At 47.8% G+C, this 20,351-nt stretch overlaps 1 protein-coding gene across 1 annotated transcript in view; it reads right to left on the bottom strand.

Annotated features, from left to right (window-relative positions):
- Positions 1-885: 885 nt before the first annotated feature.
- LHPP (phospholysine phosphohistidine inorganic pyrophosphate phosphatase) overlaps positions 886-20,351 on the bottom strand; it is a 70,514-nt gene continuing 51,048 nt past the window's right edge. The window contains exon 7 of the mRNA XM_064431549.1: positions 886-3,009. Within this exon, the coding sequence (XP_064287619.1) occupies positions 2,919-3,009 (91 nt within the window). The 3' untranslated portion in view covers positions 886-2,918. The remainder of the gene's footprint in view (positions 3,010-20,351) is intronic.

Here is a 20,351-nt window from a genome sequence, read left to right as displayed (position 1 = left end):
CCCGTGTCTCGCCTCTCTGTGCCGTCCCCGCGGCTGTGGGGTCTGGGGGGGTTGGGGACATTGCTGACCCTCGGGGTTGTGGCACTGGTTGAAGTTTGATGGGGTTGGAGTTTGATGGAGACCCCTCCTCTCCCCTCCTGGCTGCAGCTCCTTGACATCTCTATAGGTGCTGGGAAGGGATGTCCCAAAAAATGGGTGGGGGTTAGGAAAGCCTTCAACCAGGACCCTCCCTTGGGGTGTCTGTGTAGGAAGGGTGTCCCAGCCATGGGCTGCACAAGAAAATGGACATTTTGTGATATTCACATGCAGGCAGACACGCTGCACCCTCCCCATGGTGGGGGGACATCTCCCATGCCTCCCCTCCAGCCTGTCATTTAGCTGTAACGCAGCCAAAGATGTAAACAACAAAATGCAAATTGAAGTGCCAAGTAACACCTCCTTCTTTGTGTTTAAGGACAAATCCTGCCTCTTAAAATCCAGACTCAAATCTAAACTCAGAGCCCACAGCAGGCCAAGGGCACGTGGGGGTGTTAAATAAGTTCTTGGGGAAACAGGGCAGTATCTCCCTGCAGCCTTTGCAACCCAAAAAGGAAAACGGCTGCACTTCCTCCAGCAGGCAGTGTAAAAAGTTTCATGACAGATGGCAGGATGTTTATCTGCCTAAACTTAATCAGATTGAAGTGATAGGCTTAGTATAATAGAACAAAAAAGGAAGAATTAGGGGTTAAAAAAGAAATTCTCAGTGATCCATCACAGCCTGAACGTTTGACCAGGGTTTACAGCATCCTTCCATGTGTGTGGATGCTGACAGTACCATACACTTTGGCTGAACCACTACCCAGAGGATAGAAGATGCAAAAACAGACCAAAAAAATTGCACTAAGGTCACTTTCCCAGATGTAGTTTATTTTATTAGAACTTAATTCCCAGCCCCCTTTCCCCTGCTGTCCCCAAGGGGGGCTATGCAACTCCAGGGCCAGCTGGTAGCTCTGAAAAACAAGTGTTCCAACACTCCAGAAACAGGGAGCATCATTTCGGTGTCCTTCAGTGAGTGGGGTCATCTTCAGTGTTGGGACTGCTGGAAACAGAACTGGAATTATCCTTTACCTCCTGCTTGCAGAAGCAGAGAGCAGTGGCTGAATGTAGACAGTGGCCAGCACATGCTGCCTGAGAGTATGGATATATATTAAAAATATGTAACACAAACATAATTACATTATTTCCATGGTCCCCTGGAGATCTGAAGCAGGTTAAAGCCCAAATAGTCTTGCTCAAAGCCCAAGAGGGTACAGAGCTGCTGACATGCTCATTAAAAGGTGACTTTTGCCTCTAAAAGGTGACCCTTGCAAACACTACCACGTGTCAGCGAGGGTGGGCAGAGGACTTGATGGAACAACCCCTAATCTTGTAATTTTTGACCCATTTTTGAGCCCCTTCCATGCTCTTGCCAGGTGCAGCATGGCCAGGTGTTACCACACACGCTGCAACAGCTGCACTGCAAAACTGACAGGGGGAGAAACCAAAATCCCCAGGGAAGGGCTGCTGTGCCTGGAGGCAGGGAGCAGCTCCTTTTAGAAATCCTTATTCTGATTAGCAAAAGAAGGCAAATCTCATGCCTGTCCTGGCCCTGGATGTGACAGCAGGAGGGGGCTGAGCCGGTGCAGCAGATTCTCAGCAGGCGTGTGGGGCAGGATCAGGCCCAAGGGATGTTCAGTGAGTACAGAATCCTAGAATCCCACAATGGTTTGGCTGGAAGGGACCTTAAAGCTCATCCTACTCCATCCCTGCCATGGGCAGGGACACCTTCCACTGTCCCAGGCTGCTCCCAGCCCCATCCAACCTGGCCTTGGACACTGCCAGGAATGAAGCAGCCACAGCTGCTCTGGGCACCCTCTGCCAGGGCCTGCCCATCCTCACAGGGAGGAATTTCTTCCCAAAATCTAATCTAAACCCACCCTTTTGAAGCTATTCCCCTTGTTCTATCACTAAATGCCCTTGTGAAAAGTCCATTTTCAGCTGGAGCTGTGTCTGACTCAGCCCTGGCAGCTCAGGGACTGCAGATCCAGGATTTTAATGGGGAGAGGCAGGAATCCCACAACCCCTCCCACACAGCCTGCCTACAAGACCCCCCCCACAGAGGGAAGGCAAAGACCATCAGTCCCATGGCCTTTCCCAGCTTTTCCAGGGAGGGAAAAGCATTCCATGTCCTGTAAATATCCCTGCCAGTGCTGATCCAACTGAACACAACGACAAACAGGCCAGATCCAAAGGACAGGGTTTATTCCTGACAGGATGGGGCAGCTATTCCCTAATGTGTTACTGATTCCCATGCCCTCTCCTGGGGCTGCTCCAGACGGGCTGCTCCTGGCAGAACCAAGGCTCCTGCCTTGCCAAGGCACATGGGGCTGTCCCCTCCCAGGGACCTCTGTGCCACCCGAGGCACACACAGGAGCTTGGTGGCCTCCATCAGCCCCCAAAGGACATTTCCATCCCAAACAGGCATCCCAAAAGGCACAGGACATGGGGGTTAAACAGGTAAATCCATTCATGAGGAGGTGCCTGGGTTCCCTATTTTCCTATATTTTCCTATTTTCCAGTGTAAGCAAAGATAAAAAGGGGGAACAGCCTCCTAACATCACCCAGAGGAGGCCGAGGCCCCTCACAGGCACCAAGGGCAGGGCATTCAAGACTTGCCAGAGGACAGCAGGTTTGGTGCTCCCTTGGATGGGAGGTCAGTAGATCATTTTAGTACCATTATGTGAAATATTTCGGAAGGCAGGTGCCCACTGCCCTGCACAAGGCTGGGCTGGGTTCAGTCAGGTGAGATGGAGGTGGGAGAGGATGAAGTGGTTCCATGGAGGGGCTGCACATGAGGGCTCATCCCTGCTCCTGCTGGGATTTACAGCTCCTGCTGGGATTTACATCTCCTGGAGGATGATGTCCACAGCCTCAGCCAGGTTGTTCACGTAGGCATCAGGCTTCACCTTGGGGTGGTTTTCATCGGACGGCCTGGAAGGAGACACAGGGCACAGCTGAGCAAGGGCAGGATCCCAAACAGCCCCCCTGTCCCTGGTCATCCTGCTGCCCTCAGAGCCCAGGCAGCACCAGTGGTTCACAGAATTCACAGAATGACCAGGTTGGAAGAGACCTTCAAGATCATCGAGTCCAACCCAGCCCCAACACCTCAACTGAACCCTGGCCCCCAGTGCCACATCCAGGCTTTGTTAAACACACCCAGGGATGGTGACTGCACCACCTCCCCGGGCAGCCATTCCAGAGCTTTATCATTCTTTCTGTGAAAAACTTTTTCCTGATATCCAGCCTGCATTTCCCTTGAGGCTGTGTGCTCTGGTTGTGTCAGTGCTGCTGCAGACAGAGCCCAGCCCCAGCTGAGCACAGGCACCTTTCAGGAGCTGTGCACAGTGCTGAGGGCACCCCTGAGTCTCCTTTTCTCCAGGTGAGCACCCCCAGCTCCCTCAGGGGCTCCTCTCAGGGTTTGTGTTCCCAGCCCCTCTCCAGCCTCGCTGTCCCCTCTGGATGTGCTCAGTGTCCCAAGGTCCTTCCCAAGTTGAGGGACAGAGCTGGGCACAGCACTCCAGGTGTGACCCCAGCAGGGCAGGACAGGGCAGAGTGACCTCCCTGCTCCTGCTACCACACCATTCCTGACTCACATCCCTCCCTCTTCTGTCTGTTTTTCCCTTTCTCTCTCTCACACCCAGGCCTTAACCACACAATCAGGTGGATCCTATGCCATTTGTGAAATGAGCTCAGCAAAACTTTGCAAAACCTCAATTGGAAGAGAATTTCCAATTAGTTAATTAACTAATCCAAGTCAACATTTTACATGGCACTTCTTCATCCAGGCAAGAGCAGCACCAGGCAGGGATCACTATAAGGACACCTCACTGCAAGCTTGGGAGCCCACAAAATTACAAATAATTATTCTCCCACAGTTTTTATCTAGAAATGGGTAGAGAAAAAAACTATTCCCTTTCAACCTAGAGACACAGAAAGTCTTCACACCACTTCAGTGAAAAGGAAGGTTCTGCCAAGGTTTAATTTTGCAGGACCACCACCTCTTGCAAACCCACCAGTGGTGGTTTGAAACACCACCAGAGGAAAGTTCAGTCTCACCCTCCACACAGTCACCACCCCAAAGCAGGGTGACTTGAAGCCATTTTTCGCCACTACTTAATTAGCAGCACTGGCCTAACGAGGCACAGCTGCACAATCCCATTCTGCTGATTTAGCAGCACTGCTGGTGGGGAGGGGGGCAGATGTGGGAGCAGAAATTCTCCAAACCTCATGGTCCTGTTATGGCTCTTGGGCTGAGAAACCCAACAGCTGCTGAAGGGAAAACATATGTATTTTATACGCTTAATGACCTTCCTTTGGGAGAGAGATGGGAGCCCAAATGTCCACCTCCCACCTCTCCTGCTCCCTGGGAAGGGCAAACCTTTATTTAGCACAGCCTCTCCGTGGAGAAGATGCATTTCCCACCGGATGCAGGGGAGGCAGAGAGATGATTATTATTATTATTAATGATGTGCAGGATTTGGTGAGCACTTGTCTGTACAAGCACCAAATCATTTCTTCTGTCCCAGCACTGAAGCTCCCCAGGGCTGTTTCTTTCCTGCTCTTTTCTCAGCCCATGAGCTCCTCACAAAGGCATGGCCTCTTTTGGAAGCCCACACTGTGTGCTGGAGGCTCTGCTTGCTGCAAAGTTGGGCCATGAACTAGGAAAAATAAACTATTTTTTGTATTTTCATCTTTCCTTTTGTCACCTGCAAAGCCATGCCCAGCACCAGGCTCCAGGAAACAGACTCTGCATCTTATTTAAAGGGTGGATGGGTCTTTCTTTAAATATCCCCATTCCATCTTGTTACAGGGCTAGGGAGCAATGAGAATAATTATTATGATATTTTTAAGGTTTTTCTCAACTGAAAAAAGTTTGATGATGGAGAAAAACCTTCACACATAAAGCAAGTAAAAACCCAGTGTGTATCTATCCCTTCAGTGGTAATTATTGCTCACTCCTGATTTAACCAAGTGGCTTTGATGAACACAAAAATAACTTTGGGCATACAGTAAAATATCAATTTCTTGTCACTAATCCTTAATTTGAGTGGAGAACTAAATAAAGCAATGAACAAAACTTCTCTTTGCATTTTACACCCTGAAAAATGTTCCTTTCCTAGATTACACACTAGGAGAAAATTTTAAGAACCGCTTGAAATGAATGCTTCTACAAGAAATTTTCAATTACACAGCACTCTTTGATCTATTAAAAGGATTTTGTGATTAATATCTGTGCTGACTACACAGAAATCCATCTGTAACTCAGCTGCTAAATGCCAGTCATCAAGGAAAAGTCCTGTACACACTTAATGTGTCCTGTGAAAAGGGGGTGTGTGTATGTATATATAAATATATATAAACACATATATATATATGAAATAAGGTATTTTTACCCATTTGCCCAAATACCATGGGATCACATCACACTCCTGGCTCCACTGAAGTTAATATCAAAACACAGTAAATGAAGTTGTCTGAACTCTGCAGGAAAGCAGAGAGCTGGAATAAACACATTCCCTGCTCTCTTGCCTTTTCCTAGGGCTGTGCGTGGGGCTTTTGTCCCTGTCAGTGCCACCACAGCTCCTGTTTCATGTGGCCCCTTCCTTTGTCTCACAGGCATTTTGTGGCTCACACAAACAGCCAAGGGATGGGTTTGCTCCCCCCTCTGGCTCAGGGCTGCTCTTGAAGCATCCAAAGAAAGGGAGCTGCAAGCAATAACCCCCAAACTCCAATGCCAAGAAACAAAGCTCCAAATGCAGCAAAACAACTCAGGAGCCCAAGTCTGGGTGCCAGAAGTGAGGCAAAAGAGAGAGCTATGCCATAAAACCTCTGGGCAAGCCCAAATGCTGGAGGATGAGCCCTTATTCTGTTGTCCAGAGACCATGGCTCTACACCAGCCTCTTCTCTGGGGAATTTGGGCTTTTTCCTAAGAGAAACACAAGCCACTGGGAGTTTTAAGAGGCTCTGAGGTGAAGCAGTGCTCTGGAGCTCTGCCCTGATGTCCTGGGCTTTGCTTTGAAGGGTCAGAGCCTCCCTGGACAAGGTCACTGGGTGCAGGGGGAAGCTTGAGCCAAGAGCAGATCTTGGTCTCACAGGTCCAGCTCAGCTTCTCTCTCAGTGACAACAACCCCACAGCAACTGCAGGTCACAGAACTGGCAGTGAAGGTTACCTTTTAATACCTTCTTCCTTCATATTCCAGAAATAAATAATAATAATAATAAAAAATCTAAAGATATCTTTAGTTTGCTAGGTCAGTTGAAGAAGTTAGCATTGAGCTAACTTTAGGACAGACTCCTTCCGATTTTTTTTCTCATATGGGACTCTGGTTGCAGAGAAGAGCATAAATCAAAATGACAGAAAATTATATACTGCAGCTGAACATTGAGCTGTCAGCACTCCTGGCCAGTGCACAAACTTGCTTGTGAAAAATCAACTACAGCCTTGAGAAACACTCTCTTCCACACAGCAGGACTCCTTGGAGTGGCTGAGCACCACAGCCTGGAAGTGCACACCATTTCCCAGCCCAAACTGGCCGTGGCACTGTGAAATGTGACACTTCTGCACTGCCTTTGGTGGCCACCTTGCTGGCACACCAAGGGGTCAGGGAAAGGAGTGGCTTAGCACAGGATCCCTCTGAAAGCCAGGGTGGTCCTTCCTGGTCTACAAGAATTTGCAGAGGCTGTTTAGCTTAGTTATTCATTGTTGCTGTCAAATTGGACTGCTGGGGATAGGCATTGGATTACTTTAGGAGTCTGGCATAATTAAAAAGATCCAATTCTGAATCTGTCAAGCTTTTCAGCCTGAAAGAGTGGAGGTTTTTACTGACTTGCAATGACTGACAAATCTAAATTTGACCTTAGGAATAGATCAAATACCAAGATGTATGAACTCCTATCTATATATATATATATATATATGGTCCTTCCTTATGGGCACACAGGGTGATGTTAGGGAGCATGTGTTCTTCAGAAGAAAAGCCACCCAAAAGGACCAGTGCATAGAGCACATGAACAATAGGAACTATTTTGAACATGATGCAGCTCAGACAGTGCTCCTGAGGCTCCAGTTACTCATCAAATGCTCCTCAGGAGATGCCTGAACATCCTCCTCTCCCAGGGGGCATTGATCACTGTCAGGGCTGCACCTCTGTGGCCCTTGTGCCCTGAGCCAGACCCTCAGCCCATACTAAACTGGTTAGTTCAGATCAGTGCTGCACTTGGAGACATCAGGAAGCAGCAGGGTGCTGCAGGAAACTGGCTCTGCAATTTTAATTCTTCACTTGGGAGGAGAAGCTCCAGTTATCAGGGGAACTCCAGAATCAGAACTGCTGCCTGTCAGAAAGTGATGGCTTCCTCCTGCTGAAGCATGAAACCAAATTGTAAGGGGCTGATTTAAAAAATCAGCCTCTGCAAGGGTAAGAAGGTTCACTTACTGTGTGGGTCACATTTCCACTTGGGTAAGTCTGTTCTGACAGGCTGGATTCCCTGCCTAGACTCAGCTACCAGGAAGGCTCTTGAGTTGTCCCAACTCCTGTGCAATTTTCGGGGAGGCTTCACCCAGATGCAGCTGAGCATCTCTGAGGGGTGAAGGGATCTATGCTGGCTTGCTTGGTCCTTTCAGGAACTACTAGGAGTCTGAAGCAAATGCAGAGGAAAGATGCCACACAGAAAGATGACCTAAACCCCAGACTATGAGTTAATTCTTTTGTTTCCCACAGCACTTGGGATTCCAGGTGTGGTGTGAGGGTTGAAGACAGGATTGGATGGTGCTGTCAGCCAGTTCCAATGGCAATGGGAATCACTGCTGGAAAGGGAACTGGACCTGCAGAATGTGGGATGTGACTGATTCTCTGAGCTGGGAGCAAACCATCCCACCAGGAGCTAAGAGGGGATGTCTGAGCTCCAGGCCCTCCCCTCATGCCGTCCCAGGGACCCTCACACACAGCCTGGAATGTCCTTCTCAGCACCCCACTTGTGCTCTTCTCCAGCAAACCATGGGGAACAGAAAGGGAACAGCTGGGTTACTGCATGGGCAAAATATTTAACAAATAAAAAGCCAGGTGGAGATAGCTGACATTGGACAGTCGTGGTCACAGGGGTGGAAACAGCACTGGGATCCAGCTCAACCTGCTGAAACCTGCCTTGAGAGTGAGAGCAGACAGGGATTGATCAACACCTGCTTGGTATCACAGGCTAAAATTAGCTCTTACACAGCCCTCCAGAAATTGGAGTAGGAAGGAAAAACACCAAGCAGGGCCAAAGCAAGGCACCAGAGTGAACTTGAAAGAGACAAATGATCCCACACTGCGGTGCCACAGAGCTGCAGGCATTGGCAAACCTGATCCCAGCTCTGCACCACTTCTGTCACACAGCAAACCCCAAAAGTCACCCTCTGTTTGACCAAGGCATCTCTGGGTCACCATTCAGACTTCCCACCAACAGCACCAATTCCTGCTCCATAAAGTGAGATAAAAAAAGCCTGAGAGCATTTCTCCTGGCAGCATATTCTTCAGGAGCTCTTACCATGGCTGTAAAATACGCAAGACTGAGTTTAACAAGGTTTTCTTTATGAGGAATGCAAACAGACACTGTAACCTTTGCTGGTTGCTTTGGAAAGATGCAGTAATTAGACTTGGTGCCATGAATGAAATTCTCTTTTTTTTTCTTTTGTGAAACATGCAATTTAATCAGTTTGGCACTGAAAACCCAGATAAATCACAATGAAGGACAGGTCCCTGATGGGCAGCTGAGGGATGGTTGTAAAGCACATTTCCTGATCATACAATTAGAGAAAAACCTGCACCAAAGTCAGTAACAGCACCCAGGGCTGGAGCAGCTCCTAGAACTCCAGGAAACCCCATACCTGGGACCCTCTCATGTCATGGACAGACCCCTGGGATAGGAAGAGAGGCTTTTGTGGTTAGAAGACTGGATTTTGGAGACTTCAAAGCAAAGCAAACCTGCATCAGAGCAAACCAGCATCCTCCACTGCTCTTCTCCTGCCTCCCAGAACTTCACAGCCACTAATTGTGTTTAATTGTGACTCATTTAAATTCAAGCATCCACAAACGGGTGGAAATTACAGCCAAATTGTTTGCTAACACCTGAAGGAAGTCTGTGGGCTTGCGACTTAATTGTTCCCATTTATGTTAAAGTGCTGCAGTTTTAACTGAGCAGAATAAACCAGCTTAAATCCAACACTTCTCCAGGTACTACATCTCAACACGTGGACAATACTAAGATTGGGGGCATACGGAGTTATCCTTCTACATAGTTTACCTAAAAATAAAATAAAATGAAATTGTCAAATGCTAGAAATCACAGATTCCTGGAATGGTTTGGGTTAGAAAGGATCTTAGATATCTCTGCCACGGCAGGGACACCTTCCACTGTCCCAGGTGCTCCAGCCCCAGTGTCCAGCCTGGCCTTGGGCACTGCCAGGGATCCAGGGACAGCCCCAGCTGCTCTGGGCACCCTGTGCCAGGGCCTGCCCACCCTCACAGGGAACAATTCCTGCCCAATATCCCATCTAACCCTGCCCTCTGGCACTGGAAAGCTGTTCCCCCTCATTCTGTCACTCCATGCCACATCCAAATTCCCTCTCCAGGTTTCCTGCATCCCCTTCAAGCACTGGAAAGGTGCCATTCCCCAGATTTTTGTTTTTCTGAATTTCAATACACTTCTTGGAGTGAGCACTTGTACTTTTCAAACATACATGTGCTGAAAATTTAATTGGATATGTTTAATTGGAATTTGTTAGTTTCTAATCAGTTGGCTGCATGGAGATGTTCTAACCAAAGGTCTCAGATACACAATTCCAGAGATAACTGCTTAGAAGAGGGTGCTGAGAGCACTGGTAGGGCTGAAAGAGGTGCATGAGGAGTGCCTGGTGTCCCTGCTGCACTCTGCTCTACCAGGTTTTCCACCAGGTCTTTTTAAACTGCCAAGATCTGGTGCAGGACATCACTTTGGGAAGCAAGGAACAGTTTGGAAATGGGGATTGTAACCACAGGTTTGAAGAGGTTCAGGGAGAGCAAGGGGGACTTTGTCAAAATTAAGAAGTTAAATGACCAGAGGTGAGAGAACAGATCAGGAGGTGGAGGCTGGTAGGAGCAGAATTCTATGGGTTTCACACAAAAAGCTTGGGAGAAAGCACATATTCCCATATTCCTCTCCACAGGCATGACATTTACTCGTAGTGATTGCAAATTAACCCTTGAGGGACCCCAATTCCTGGCATCTCTGCAGGATGCAGTGCCCCCTGCACTCTGAGCACGCAGCGCTGAGGAAGCAGATGATGGCAGCTGTTTTCCTCCACCCATCCCTATTTATTTTCTCTCTCAGGAAACCCAGCACATGTGAACATGCCAGATTAAAAGCTCTGGAGAGTAAAAGTCCTGAAAGTCTGTGCAGAGGATATATACACATCTATACAGTAAGAAACAGGCACGAAGGAAGGCAGGATGGTGATGGGAAGACGTGATGTGAAGTGGGTACAGAGGGTACTCCTGGCTAAATGCTCTCATGTCATAACACCAGAGCATGAGATTTTATCAGTGCTCACTTCTTTCCCTTACCTCCAAAATCCCTCATGGAAAGTCAAGCTGGTTTGAACAAATATTTAAACAAGCACAGCACTGGTGTTCCGGCAGCTGGGCAGCAATTTTCCTGTCAAAACTGCAGAGCTCTCTCATCTTGCACAGCCAGAGCGGTTCAGCAGGGGCCAGGCATTAGAAGTGTGCATACCAGCATTATGGTGCAGGACAGGGAGCAGCACACATGCCTGATCTGGTTTTGGACTGGTTCCCAGCCTGCTAATCCCAAAACAGCTGCACACGTGTCCTGGGAACAGCTGGCATGGCAGCGAGAGCTGGAACCTGGTGGGCACAGGATGGGGGGACACCCAGTCAGTCCCTTCTGCCTCAAGGGGCTCTGCTCCCTTCTTCTCTGCCCATAATCCAGGTATCTCGTGGGCTCTGAGCTGCTGTGGTCCCATCCAAGCCTGAATCCAGAGGTGAAGCCATCATGGCCCAAAAGCCTGGCTCCATGCTGGGTGATGGATGCTGGGTTTGACTCCTGAGTCACACAGGTGGAAGGGAGTTACTGCAGCAGGAACTGCCATGCTCAGCCCCATGGAAACCACTTCAGTCCATCTTACACAGTGATGAGTGCACTGGTAATATTTGTTCAATGTACTCTGCTAGGCCAACCAGAACAGCCAGAGGAAACACAAACATGTGAGAGCACAGAATGCTTCTGCTGCTGCAGAGGTGAACATTCACCCCCAGGCACCTGAGGTTTCCCATCAGGCTGGCCCAGACCCATCTCACCCAGAGCTGTCTGCCCAAAAACAAGATGCCCTGCCCAGGCTGCTCACCTGAACCTCTTCAGGAGCCTCCTGCTCAGGACAGGCAGGAAAGGGGAAAGGAAGTACACACAGAGCCATAGAGTTTAGGTTGAAAAGGTCTCTGAGATCATTGAGCCCAACTGTTCCCCCAGCACTGCCAAGGCCAGCAATGACCCGTGTCCCCAAGTACCACATCTACAGCTCCTTTAAATCCCTCCAGGGCTGGGGACTCCACCACTGCCCTGGGCAGCTCTTTCCATGGAGAAATTCCTGCTGATGTCCCACCTGCCCCTGCCCTGGCCCAGCCTGAGGCTGTTCCCTCTGCTCCTGTCCCTGTTCCCTGGAGCACAGCCCGACCCCCCGGCTGTCCCCTCCTGGCAGGAGCTGTGCAGAGCCACAAGGGCCCCTGAGCCTCCTTGGCTCCAGGCTGAGCCTCTTCCCAGCTCCCTCCTCATGGGACTCGTGCTCCAGACCCTTCACCAGCTTTCTTCCCCCTTCTTATTCATCCCATGTTCATCCCAGTTTCTTAGATAACAAGTCTGGATAGGAAATAACCTCTGGAAGAGATGATTCTTTTCCCTGCTGACTCTATTTAAACCAGATGACAAGCTCAAACCCCAGAGCCAGTTCTTGGACAGCCAGAATTAGGGTTAGGTGCAAAGACTCTAACTTTTCATAAAATATAGATAAAGTTTATTGAGATAAACCCAACCCCTTGGTGGAAATGAGCCATGAATGCCAGGCACATTGGTGTCAGTGCCTGGGGTGGCCTGGGGTGCCCTGGGGGACCAGAAGCTCTGACTGCACATGTGGATGCACCAAGTGCTGCAGTGCAAGCACAGCACAGCTGTTTCCAATAAAAGCAAAGCCTCCCTCTCCCCCTCAAAAGTGAAATGCACATTTGCTTGTTTTCTGAGAAAATCTGAGAATTGCCCCTGCTCTGCCAAACTATCCAGTCTAACAGGGTGTTTGCAAGCACCCTGAGACTCAGCTCTGCCTGCTTGGATTAATTATTGATGACCTGCTTGGCTTTGCCAGATGACCTTACTCAATTCAGTAGAAAATAATTTTAAACGCCCCTGAGAAAGAATCTGGACATAAATATTTTCTTTGTGCATACACACAAACAGATGTGCATCTTAAATGGAGCTGATGCATTAGCTATTAATCTGATTTAATATTACACAGGAGTGAGAAAGATTAATTTCAAGGGTTGAATGTAAAGCTCAGTGGTGCTCAGACATCTTACTCTGTTAGATACTTTTAAAGACCTTAGCCTTAGAGAATATTTCATTGCTTTCCTTTAATATATCACTTACAAAATCCCTATGAAAGGTGTAAAATGAATGCTGGCTTCTACACTTGCAAAGCATCTCATGGAGATTTAAGTCACAGAACTCTGGCAGATGCAGATTCTAGCAAGAAAGGAGCTTTGCAGATTATAAAAGAAAGAAGTCTTAATTTAAGGTTTTAAATGCTGCTTGGAGAAGTTTGACTTAAAAAGTCTTAGGCCAGATTGGCACTGATAATGCAACCCTGGAGACAAGACACTCCAAGTTACAGCTTTAAAAGACTGTTTCTCACCAAAGAAGAATTTGAGCTACCCTAAGGAGAATAATATTTGTCTCCAGATGCTGCTCACTAAATCAGCTTTAATTTTAAATGAGAATGAAACTATGAGCTATCTGTGCCACTCCCAGGAAACCCAAGCAGACAGACATGCAGCCAGTTCTCCTTCCAAAGGGCAAGAACAGCCAATTCACACACGTGTTGGGAACCAGCACCACCCTGCTCCAAAACCCTTCTCACGTGGGAAGCCAAAAAAGCACCTTCACAGGAAAATCAAGGCAAAATTTATATTTTTGTCTGCAAAATTGTTCAGCCTGGACAAGGCAATGGCATGGAGTCTGTCTGACTTCTCTTCCCAGACCAGATTCCAGATAGGAATATTACATCCAACCTCACTCAAGGATGTCAGGAACACTCTAAATGTGCTCATGCTGAACAAAAGGGAATATATATTTGGGCTAAACCCCAGGAGTTCTGCCTTGGCTTTGAGTCAGTGCATGACTGATGCCCTCTGGAAGGGCTCAGAGACACCTGAGCTCACAAAGCCACCCCAGTAACTCAGCCCTGCTCCTCAGAAACTCCTGCCCCTTCTAAAGCAGGAACTTTACTGAAGTTATTCCAAATTACGGCTCAATTGCTTAAGCAACTCTGTAAATGAGATCTTCACAATCTTCTATTTGGGAGTTTGCATGGCCTGATGTCTGCCTGCCTTCCCTTCCATGACCTCAGTGCCAAGGGAATGAAACTTCATTTGCTTGGGAGATTCATTTACCAATATCTGGAAGTGACATTTACCAATATCTGGAAGTGACATTTACCAATATCTGGAAGTGCTCAAGAGGCTTGGAGCAACCTGGGATAGTGGAAGGTGTTCCTGCCCATGGCAGGGGGTGGCACTGGGTGGGTTTTAATATCCCTTCCAATCCAAACTATTCCACGCTTCTATGAAGTGATGGAGGTGATCAAGTTTGCTTTTTGCTTTCTTTCATGGATGAAAAAGCCCAGATTTGCTGAGCTGTTGAGCAGGTAATGAAGGAAACCTTGTGCCACGTGCCTGCAGCCTCCAGGACACTGAATGGGGTCGCTGGGACGTAGGACCCCAAATTCAGCAGAAAACAACACAGTTATGTATGGACCAGCAGCAGCCAGCCCACACTGGACTCCCTGTCATTTCTTAACTGGCAATGGGGACCTCAGAGGAAGGCAGGATGTCCTCTGCAGATTAGGCTCACAAAGGTGGGAAGCTGTTCAAAGGATGAGGACACGCTGCGCTTGCGGACCGCGCTGCGGTCCTTGGAATCGCTGCAGGAAACAGGCTGCACTGCTGCCCTGGGAACACCAGTGCTGCAGGGATGGCTGCGGGCTCTTCCTCCCCCTCCTGGCTCTCCTCCACCCCGGCAGGACGCAGGAGGGAGCGCCGGGCTGGGGGAAGGCAGCGAGCACATTTTTCAAGGTGTCAAACCACAGCTAGGCTCGTGCTTAAGAATGGATTACGGAAAGTGCACTGAACCAACAGTGTTAGTGCAGGGATTAAATCCCCACGCTCCTGGCACCCAGCCCTTGGGCTGGACACAGAGAACAGGCCAAGGGCTGTACCTGCTTCCTTCCAGCTCTGTCTTCCAGCTCCTCAGATGGAGGAGGCTGCTTGTGTGTCCCACTTGCTGTGTGCTCAGTGCAGGCTCAGAGCCAAGCCCCAGCTGAAGCCTTCCAAGAGTTTGGTCAAATACCAAGTCATGTCAACAGGGATTTTGCTGCATGTTGTCAAAGAGATAATCCCAAATTTGCAACAACTCAGTGATGAATATTTGGGTTTGGGATGCTTAGTTTCAGTTCAGAGAGCTGCACAGGTTCAGACTGTGTCCTGTGCTAACTTGCACATCCTCCAACATAATTTTCTCTCTCAGTCCCTTCCACCTTCATAAATACAATGATTAATACCATGGCCACCTCCAAACAGCTTTTTTAAATTAGTTTTTGTGGGACTGACTGGACATTTCCCACAGCAGTTTATTGCTGGTTGTTATCACATGTGCAAACCACAGCGTGGAACCACAAAATCATCGAGCAGGATGAGTTTGCACCTGGCACACTCAGAACAGCACCAGGCACCACTGCTGCTTTCAAATCCTGCCACATTCACTCTGGTAGGGCTGAGATGGTTTCTGAGTCAGTTCTTCATGAGCTCCAAAACTCAGAAGCCAAGGATCAGGCTGTGCAAGGTGCCCAAGAGGGCTGGGAGTGAAAGGGGTGCCCAGGCGCTTCTCCACCCCCAGCGCAGCCAGCAAGGCTTTCCCATTTCTCAGGATCAGACTGAACTTGGGACATTTCTTAACCATGAAATCAACAATAAAGACTTAACAGCTTTAGCACAGAGGAGGAAAAACCCCAAACAAACAAGAGCAGTGGCATGGTAACTGCTTCACCTTCTTGGTATCTGCAGTATTTGCTTTTGTCTCTTTTGAGCATTGTGGTTGAGACCAGTTTCCTCCCTTTGCATCAGCTTCAAGTGAAGACTGATCTTTTGTAGAATGAACAGCCCAGAATACTGGTTTTAGCTGTGCTTCTGTAACCCAACCTGGCTTAAATGAAGTCTATTTACATACCATGCTCGATACCTTTGAGAAAATCTAATACTTAAAATACTTCAAAGGTCTGCTTTGTACTGGAGGTGGGACAGCCAAGGCTGTGGTCTGCACATATTGCTAAATTCCAAAGGCATTTCAGGGTGGAGATATTTGTCTGTGGAGTTAAAAACAACCCAACAATAAGCCAATCCCCTTCAAATTGCATTCAAAGCAGCACAGAGCAATCTGTGGAGGGCTGATCAATCCTCTGATGCTTTTTCTCAGTCTAAAATGAATCAGTGGCTTGGGGGGTGTGTGCTATGGAAGTATAATCTATATAAATATAGTAAAGAATTTTTTGAAACAAACCACCCAAGCCCTTGTGTGGAAAGGGCTTTTGCAGATCATAAAGGAAGAGACTTTCTCTTCATCAAGTAAAACCTTAAAGGGATGTTCTAACTTACAGCACTATACATTAATGCTCAGCAATGTAAAGAGTTTAATTGCCTGTTGCTTTCCCACCTACCTGCAGCTAATGGAAAACCTTCCTCCAGACCTGTTTATGCACCTCACTCTCATTTCATACACTCACATGGATGGAAAAAACAGCAAGGCAGCCTGGAGTTGTCTGAAGTCCCTGCAAATGGGCATGTCCTGAAAGCAATGAACATTTAAGAATACCATATGTGTGTGTTTGGTGCAAGTTGCTTGAGCAGCTCATCACATATGCAATACTCTGCAGGTTTTATGATTGTTTATAATTTAATTTAATAATTAGCTTTAATGTTAAACCATGCTGCCACTCACACATAGTTGTGTCCTCCCCAGGAAAGGGCACTTCCTTCTTTTGGGGGGAAAGGAAAATGGACTGGTTTGGGTTGGAAGGGACCTTAAATTTCATGTAGTTCCATCCCAAAGAAAAGGGCAGGTGGCTTAAAGGAGAAAGAAAAATTACCCATCAGAGGGATGCAGAAATGCAAGGTGACATTTGAACCTGGGTTTCACTACTCTGCATCTGGGAGATGTTAGTTAGATACAAACCCAGAACAACAAGCCAGAGTCCCAACCACTTTCCCAAAGGATTAATTAAGGAATCCTCCTCCCAGCCCCCATTCAGAAAAATCTGGCTGGAAACTAAGTACCAGCAACTGTTTACCCCATTAGAGCTGTGCAGTAAGAAAGGACAGCCTCCTACAGCTTCCCACAACTTCGGGCAAGATAAACATCTTTGTTGTAAAGCAAGAGCCTCTCCAATTTTATTGATGGACACAGAAAGTGCCAGAGAATGGGAGCTGCTGAATCCAGCCTCTGATTAGCAATTAAGCACTTGGAGAGGGGCAAGGCTCTGGGCACAACGTCCTCCCCAGTGATTCACAGAAAACCTCCTCACATAAATTAGCCATCCCTGTGATTTTAGTGCTTGGGTGTGCTCGTGACAAAGGAGCCTCACGGGGCTCTGTGCAGCCACCAGATCCAGCCTGAAAATCTGGGGGAAGGTCCAGGAAAGGCTGCAGATGGAGCTGTGCCCCCCTCACCACGTGTGGACAAGCCCCAGGGAGCCTCCAGGATGCCACAAGCATCGGGCATGATCCCTTTGGCTTGATCCCTGATCTGCCACCAGCACCAAGAACAGGGTGGGAGACAGGCAGGGGCTGTGCATGGCTCTGTGGAGCTCCCTGACTCCCTGCTCCAGGCCACAGCAACCTGGGATAGTGGAAATTGTCCCAGCCCATGGCAGGGGGCTGGAATTAGATGAGCTTTAGGGTCCCTTGAAGCCAAACTATTCCGTGGTTCCTCAGAACCTGGGGTCCAGCCTCATGCAGGCCTGGGGGAGCAGCACCCACCTCCACAGCAATGCTGTGATCTACCTGCTCCTCCCGCCCTGGAGGAGAGATCAGATCAGGCATTTTCTCTACAAAAGGAGTTACATAAACCCCAAAGGCTGCTCACATCCACAGTCCATGCCCCTAATTGAAATCTGCAAGGAGGCTGGGCTGATGGATCCTCCTGACATGATGTGCCCAGAGAGTTTTGCAGAACTCATCTGACACTGCTGAGGGCTTGGCTTCCCCACACACCTCCTTCCCCCACCAAAAGCTGCAACTGAAAAGTCCTGGTCCTTGGAGGGAGCACTGGTTTTTATCAGATGGTAACAATGAGTACATCATGAAATCATTTAATAGTTCTCATTAAATGCCTTGCTGGAGAGCAGCCCTGATTTATGGACACTATGCTGTGGGTATAAATAAAGCTGCAGTTTGCTTGTAACACAGCTGGTCCCGAAAATTAATGTTTTGTTTTCCATAACCTTTGTACTCTCCCCTTCCTCTGCTACTATGGCAAAGCTCAAGGCGTGTAACTCGATCGCTCTGGGGAAGAGGAGACACATCCAAGGGCTCTGCCTGGCCTTGGGATGCAGCTTCCCAAGGGCAGCCCTGCTCCCCAGCTCTCCCTTACACGTGGATGCACCTCCCTGTTTCCAAACACAGCCCTCACGGGCAGCCCTGCCCCTTGTGCTGGAAGTGCTGCTGGAACAGCCTATCTCACCAAGGCCAGGTCCAAGAAACGCTGATATATTTAGCACTGCTGCATAACTTTCCATCCTTAGAAGCCCAGTATTCCTTTTTCTTTCCGTGGCCAGGGAATAGGACAAAAGCCACCCAAACCAGATGTACATCCGTCTCCAGAGGAGAGGAAATACGAGGCTGCTGTGACACAGGACAGTGGCCAGAGACATTTTTTAATGCTTATATTAACCACGGCACCTAATCCTAAGCAAACACTTCATCAGCTGCACAGTGTTTTTTGGGTTTTTTTAAGACCTTTTAGTCCCAGCACAAGGTGTTCACTGAGCGTGTGACTGAGCACAGGGAAAACTGCACTTCCAGGCCAGGCAGATGTTGAGGAGGCTTAGGAGTCATTTTAAACAAGGACAGGGAGCAGGGCTTTGCAATCATATGGTTTGCAGCTGGAATTTACAGGCACGATAATTTTACAACCCTCTCCTTGCAGTTTTGAAGCAGTGCAATATTCTTTGCTGCTGCAGGGACAGGGCTGCAGGAAACATCCTCCTGCTTCTGACAACTCAGTGTGGCCCTGAGCCTGCACCCCGTGCTGTGAAACAGGCAGTGAGGAGCTGGCAGAGCCAGCAGAGTGCAAATGGGCACTTGAATTACACAGGCATTAAAACATGAAGTCTTAAACTTGACCAGTTTACTTCTGCTCACAGCCAGGCCTGTTATATCTGATTGATTTTATGAGTATATATGAGCTTTTCTTCATTAAAGGCGCTTTCTAGTGACTTCGTGTAGTTCTTTTCTGGTTGAAACCAAGAAAGCTCTTACTCAACCAACCATTTTTCATGTGTACATAATACATGAGGCTGCAAAATGACTGCAAGAAGAGACTTTCAGGCAGGAGGACTCAAAGCACTGAGACAGCTGAGAACAAAACAATGAGAAAATCACCTCTAACCATAGCAGGAAATGTGGGAAAGATTAACTTCTTTTTAAGAGTAATATTTTTACATTTCCACAGACACAATCCCAGTGCATATTCCAGGCACTAACCGTATATGGACTCACAATCTGCCCAAAACCAAACCTCAGCTATCATCAAGCTTAGTTTAGCCACATATTTGGCCTCTAAACATGAAGAAATTAAAGAGTTTTTCCTTGGGAGGCAATGCAGGTTCTGGCAACCGCTATTGAGTTTCAAACATTTGAAAGTAATTGCTAATGCACAAAGAAGCTGGAATTGAGGAGAATTTTCCCCAGGTTGGAGATCAGTGCTGGTTTCCACTCCAACAGCTATTGAAGTCAGTCAGACTCAGTCCAACATGCCCTACACACATGTCAGCACTATCCCCAAAACACAGATACTCACAGACACGTACATGCATTTGGAAGACCATTTCTCTGTAGATGGAGAAAATTTATATTCAATTACCTTCCTTTAAAATGATGCATAAAGCAGGAAGACAACTTGTTACAGCAGGAAAAATTTATTGAACTAGTTTCTAGGGTGTATTTATTCATAATATAAATTTTCACTAGGTGATGGATTTAGATGAATATGACCTGAAGACTCTGGCTCTTCTCTCCTACCAGTTCATGTCTTGATAATAAATAAAGATTTAATTTTTTCTTGGAATTTAGTTATGTAAAAATACACCAGTTTTGCAGAGTTCATTAACTCCAGGGTTTCTACTGAGCCACAGGGTCTCCATGGTTGATCGTGGGCTGCCGCAGGTTCCAATCCACTTTTTCTTGCTATGAACCTTTGTTTCATTTTATTGCTCTTTGGGTTTATGAGAGAGACTGGGAAGGAACAGAGGATATGGAGAACCTACTGTCGTTTCTGACACTGGTGTGTGACCTCAGGTACATCACCTGGCCTTTCTTGGTTTCCATAACTGAAAAATGAGAATAACAACACCTTACTCTTTGTGTGAGCACTTCAGAACTTCAGTAGGGAAAAACCAGACACAGAAGAGTGAGGTGTTTCCAGACCCTGCAAGGAGGAGGCAGGGAGAAGATTCAGAGTAATGGATGAATCTGTGGCCAAAAAGAGAATGGATCGGCCACAAACTGTTTGGGATGATGCCCTGGCCAGCTGGGAGCCGTAAATGGATTTTGGCATTGACTTCAAGAACTTCAGAGCTTGACCTTCTACATTGCAGGACCTCACGTGTAAACCAGAAACAGCAGGATTTCTGTCTTCCCATTCCCTCTCACCAACAAGGATTTTGCACTCATTAAGGACAGACTGTGTCTTACCTAAGGCGTTAAACT

Source organism: Passer domesticus, chromosome 8 (genome assembly GCF_036417665.1).
Source record: "Passer domesticus isolate bPasDom1 chromosome 8, bPasDom1.hap1, whole genome shotgun sequence".
Classification (NCBI taxonomy): Eukaryota; Metazoa; Chordata; class Aves; order Passeriformes; family Passeridae; genus Passer; species Passer domesticus.
The sequence above is the reverse complement of the archived record's forward strand: the minus strand, read 5'-3'. Positions and strand labels throughout refer to the sequence as shown.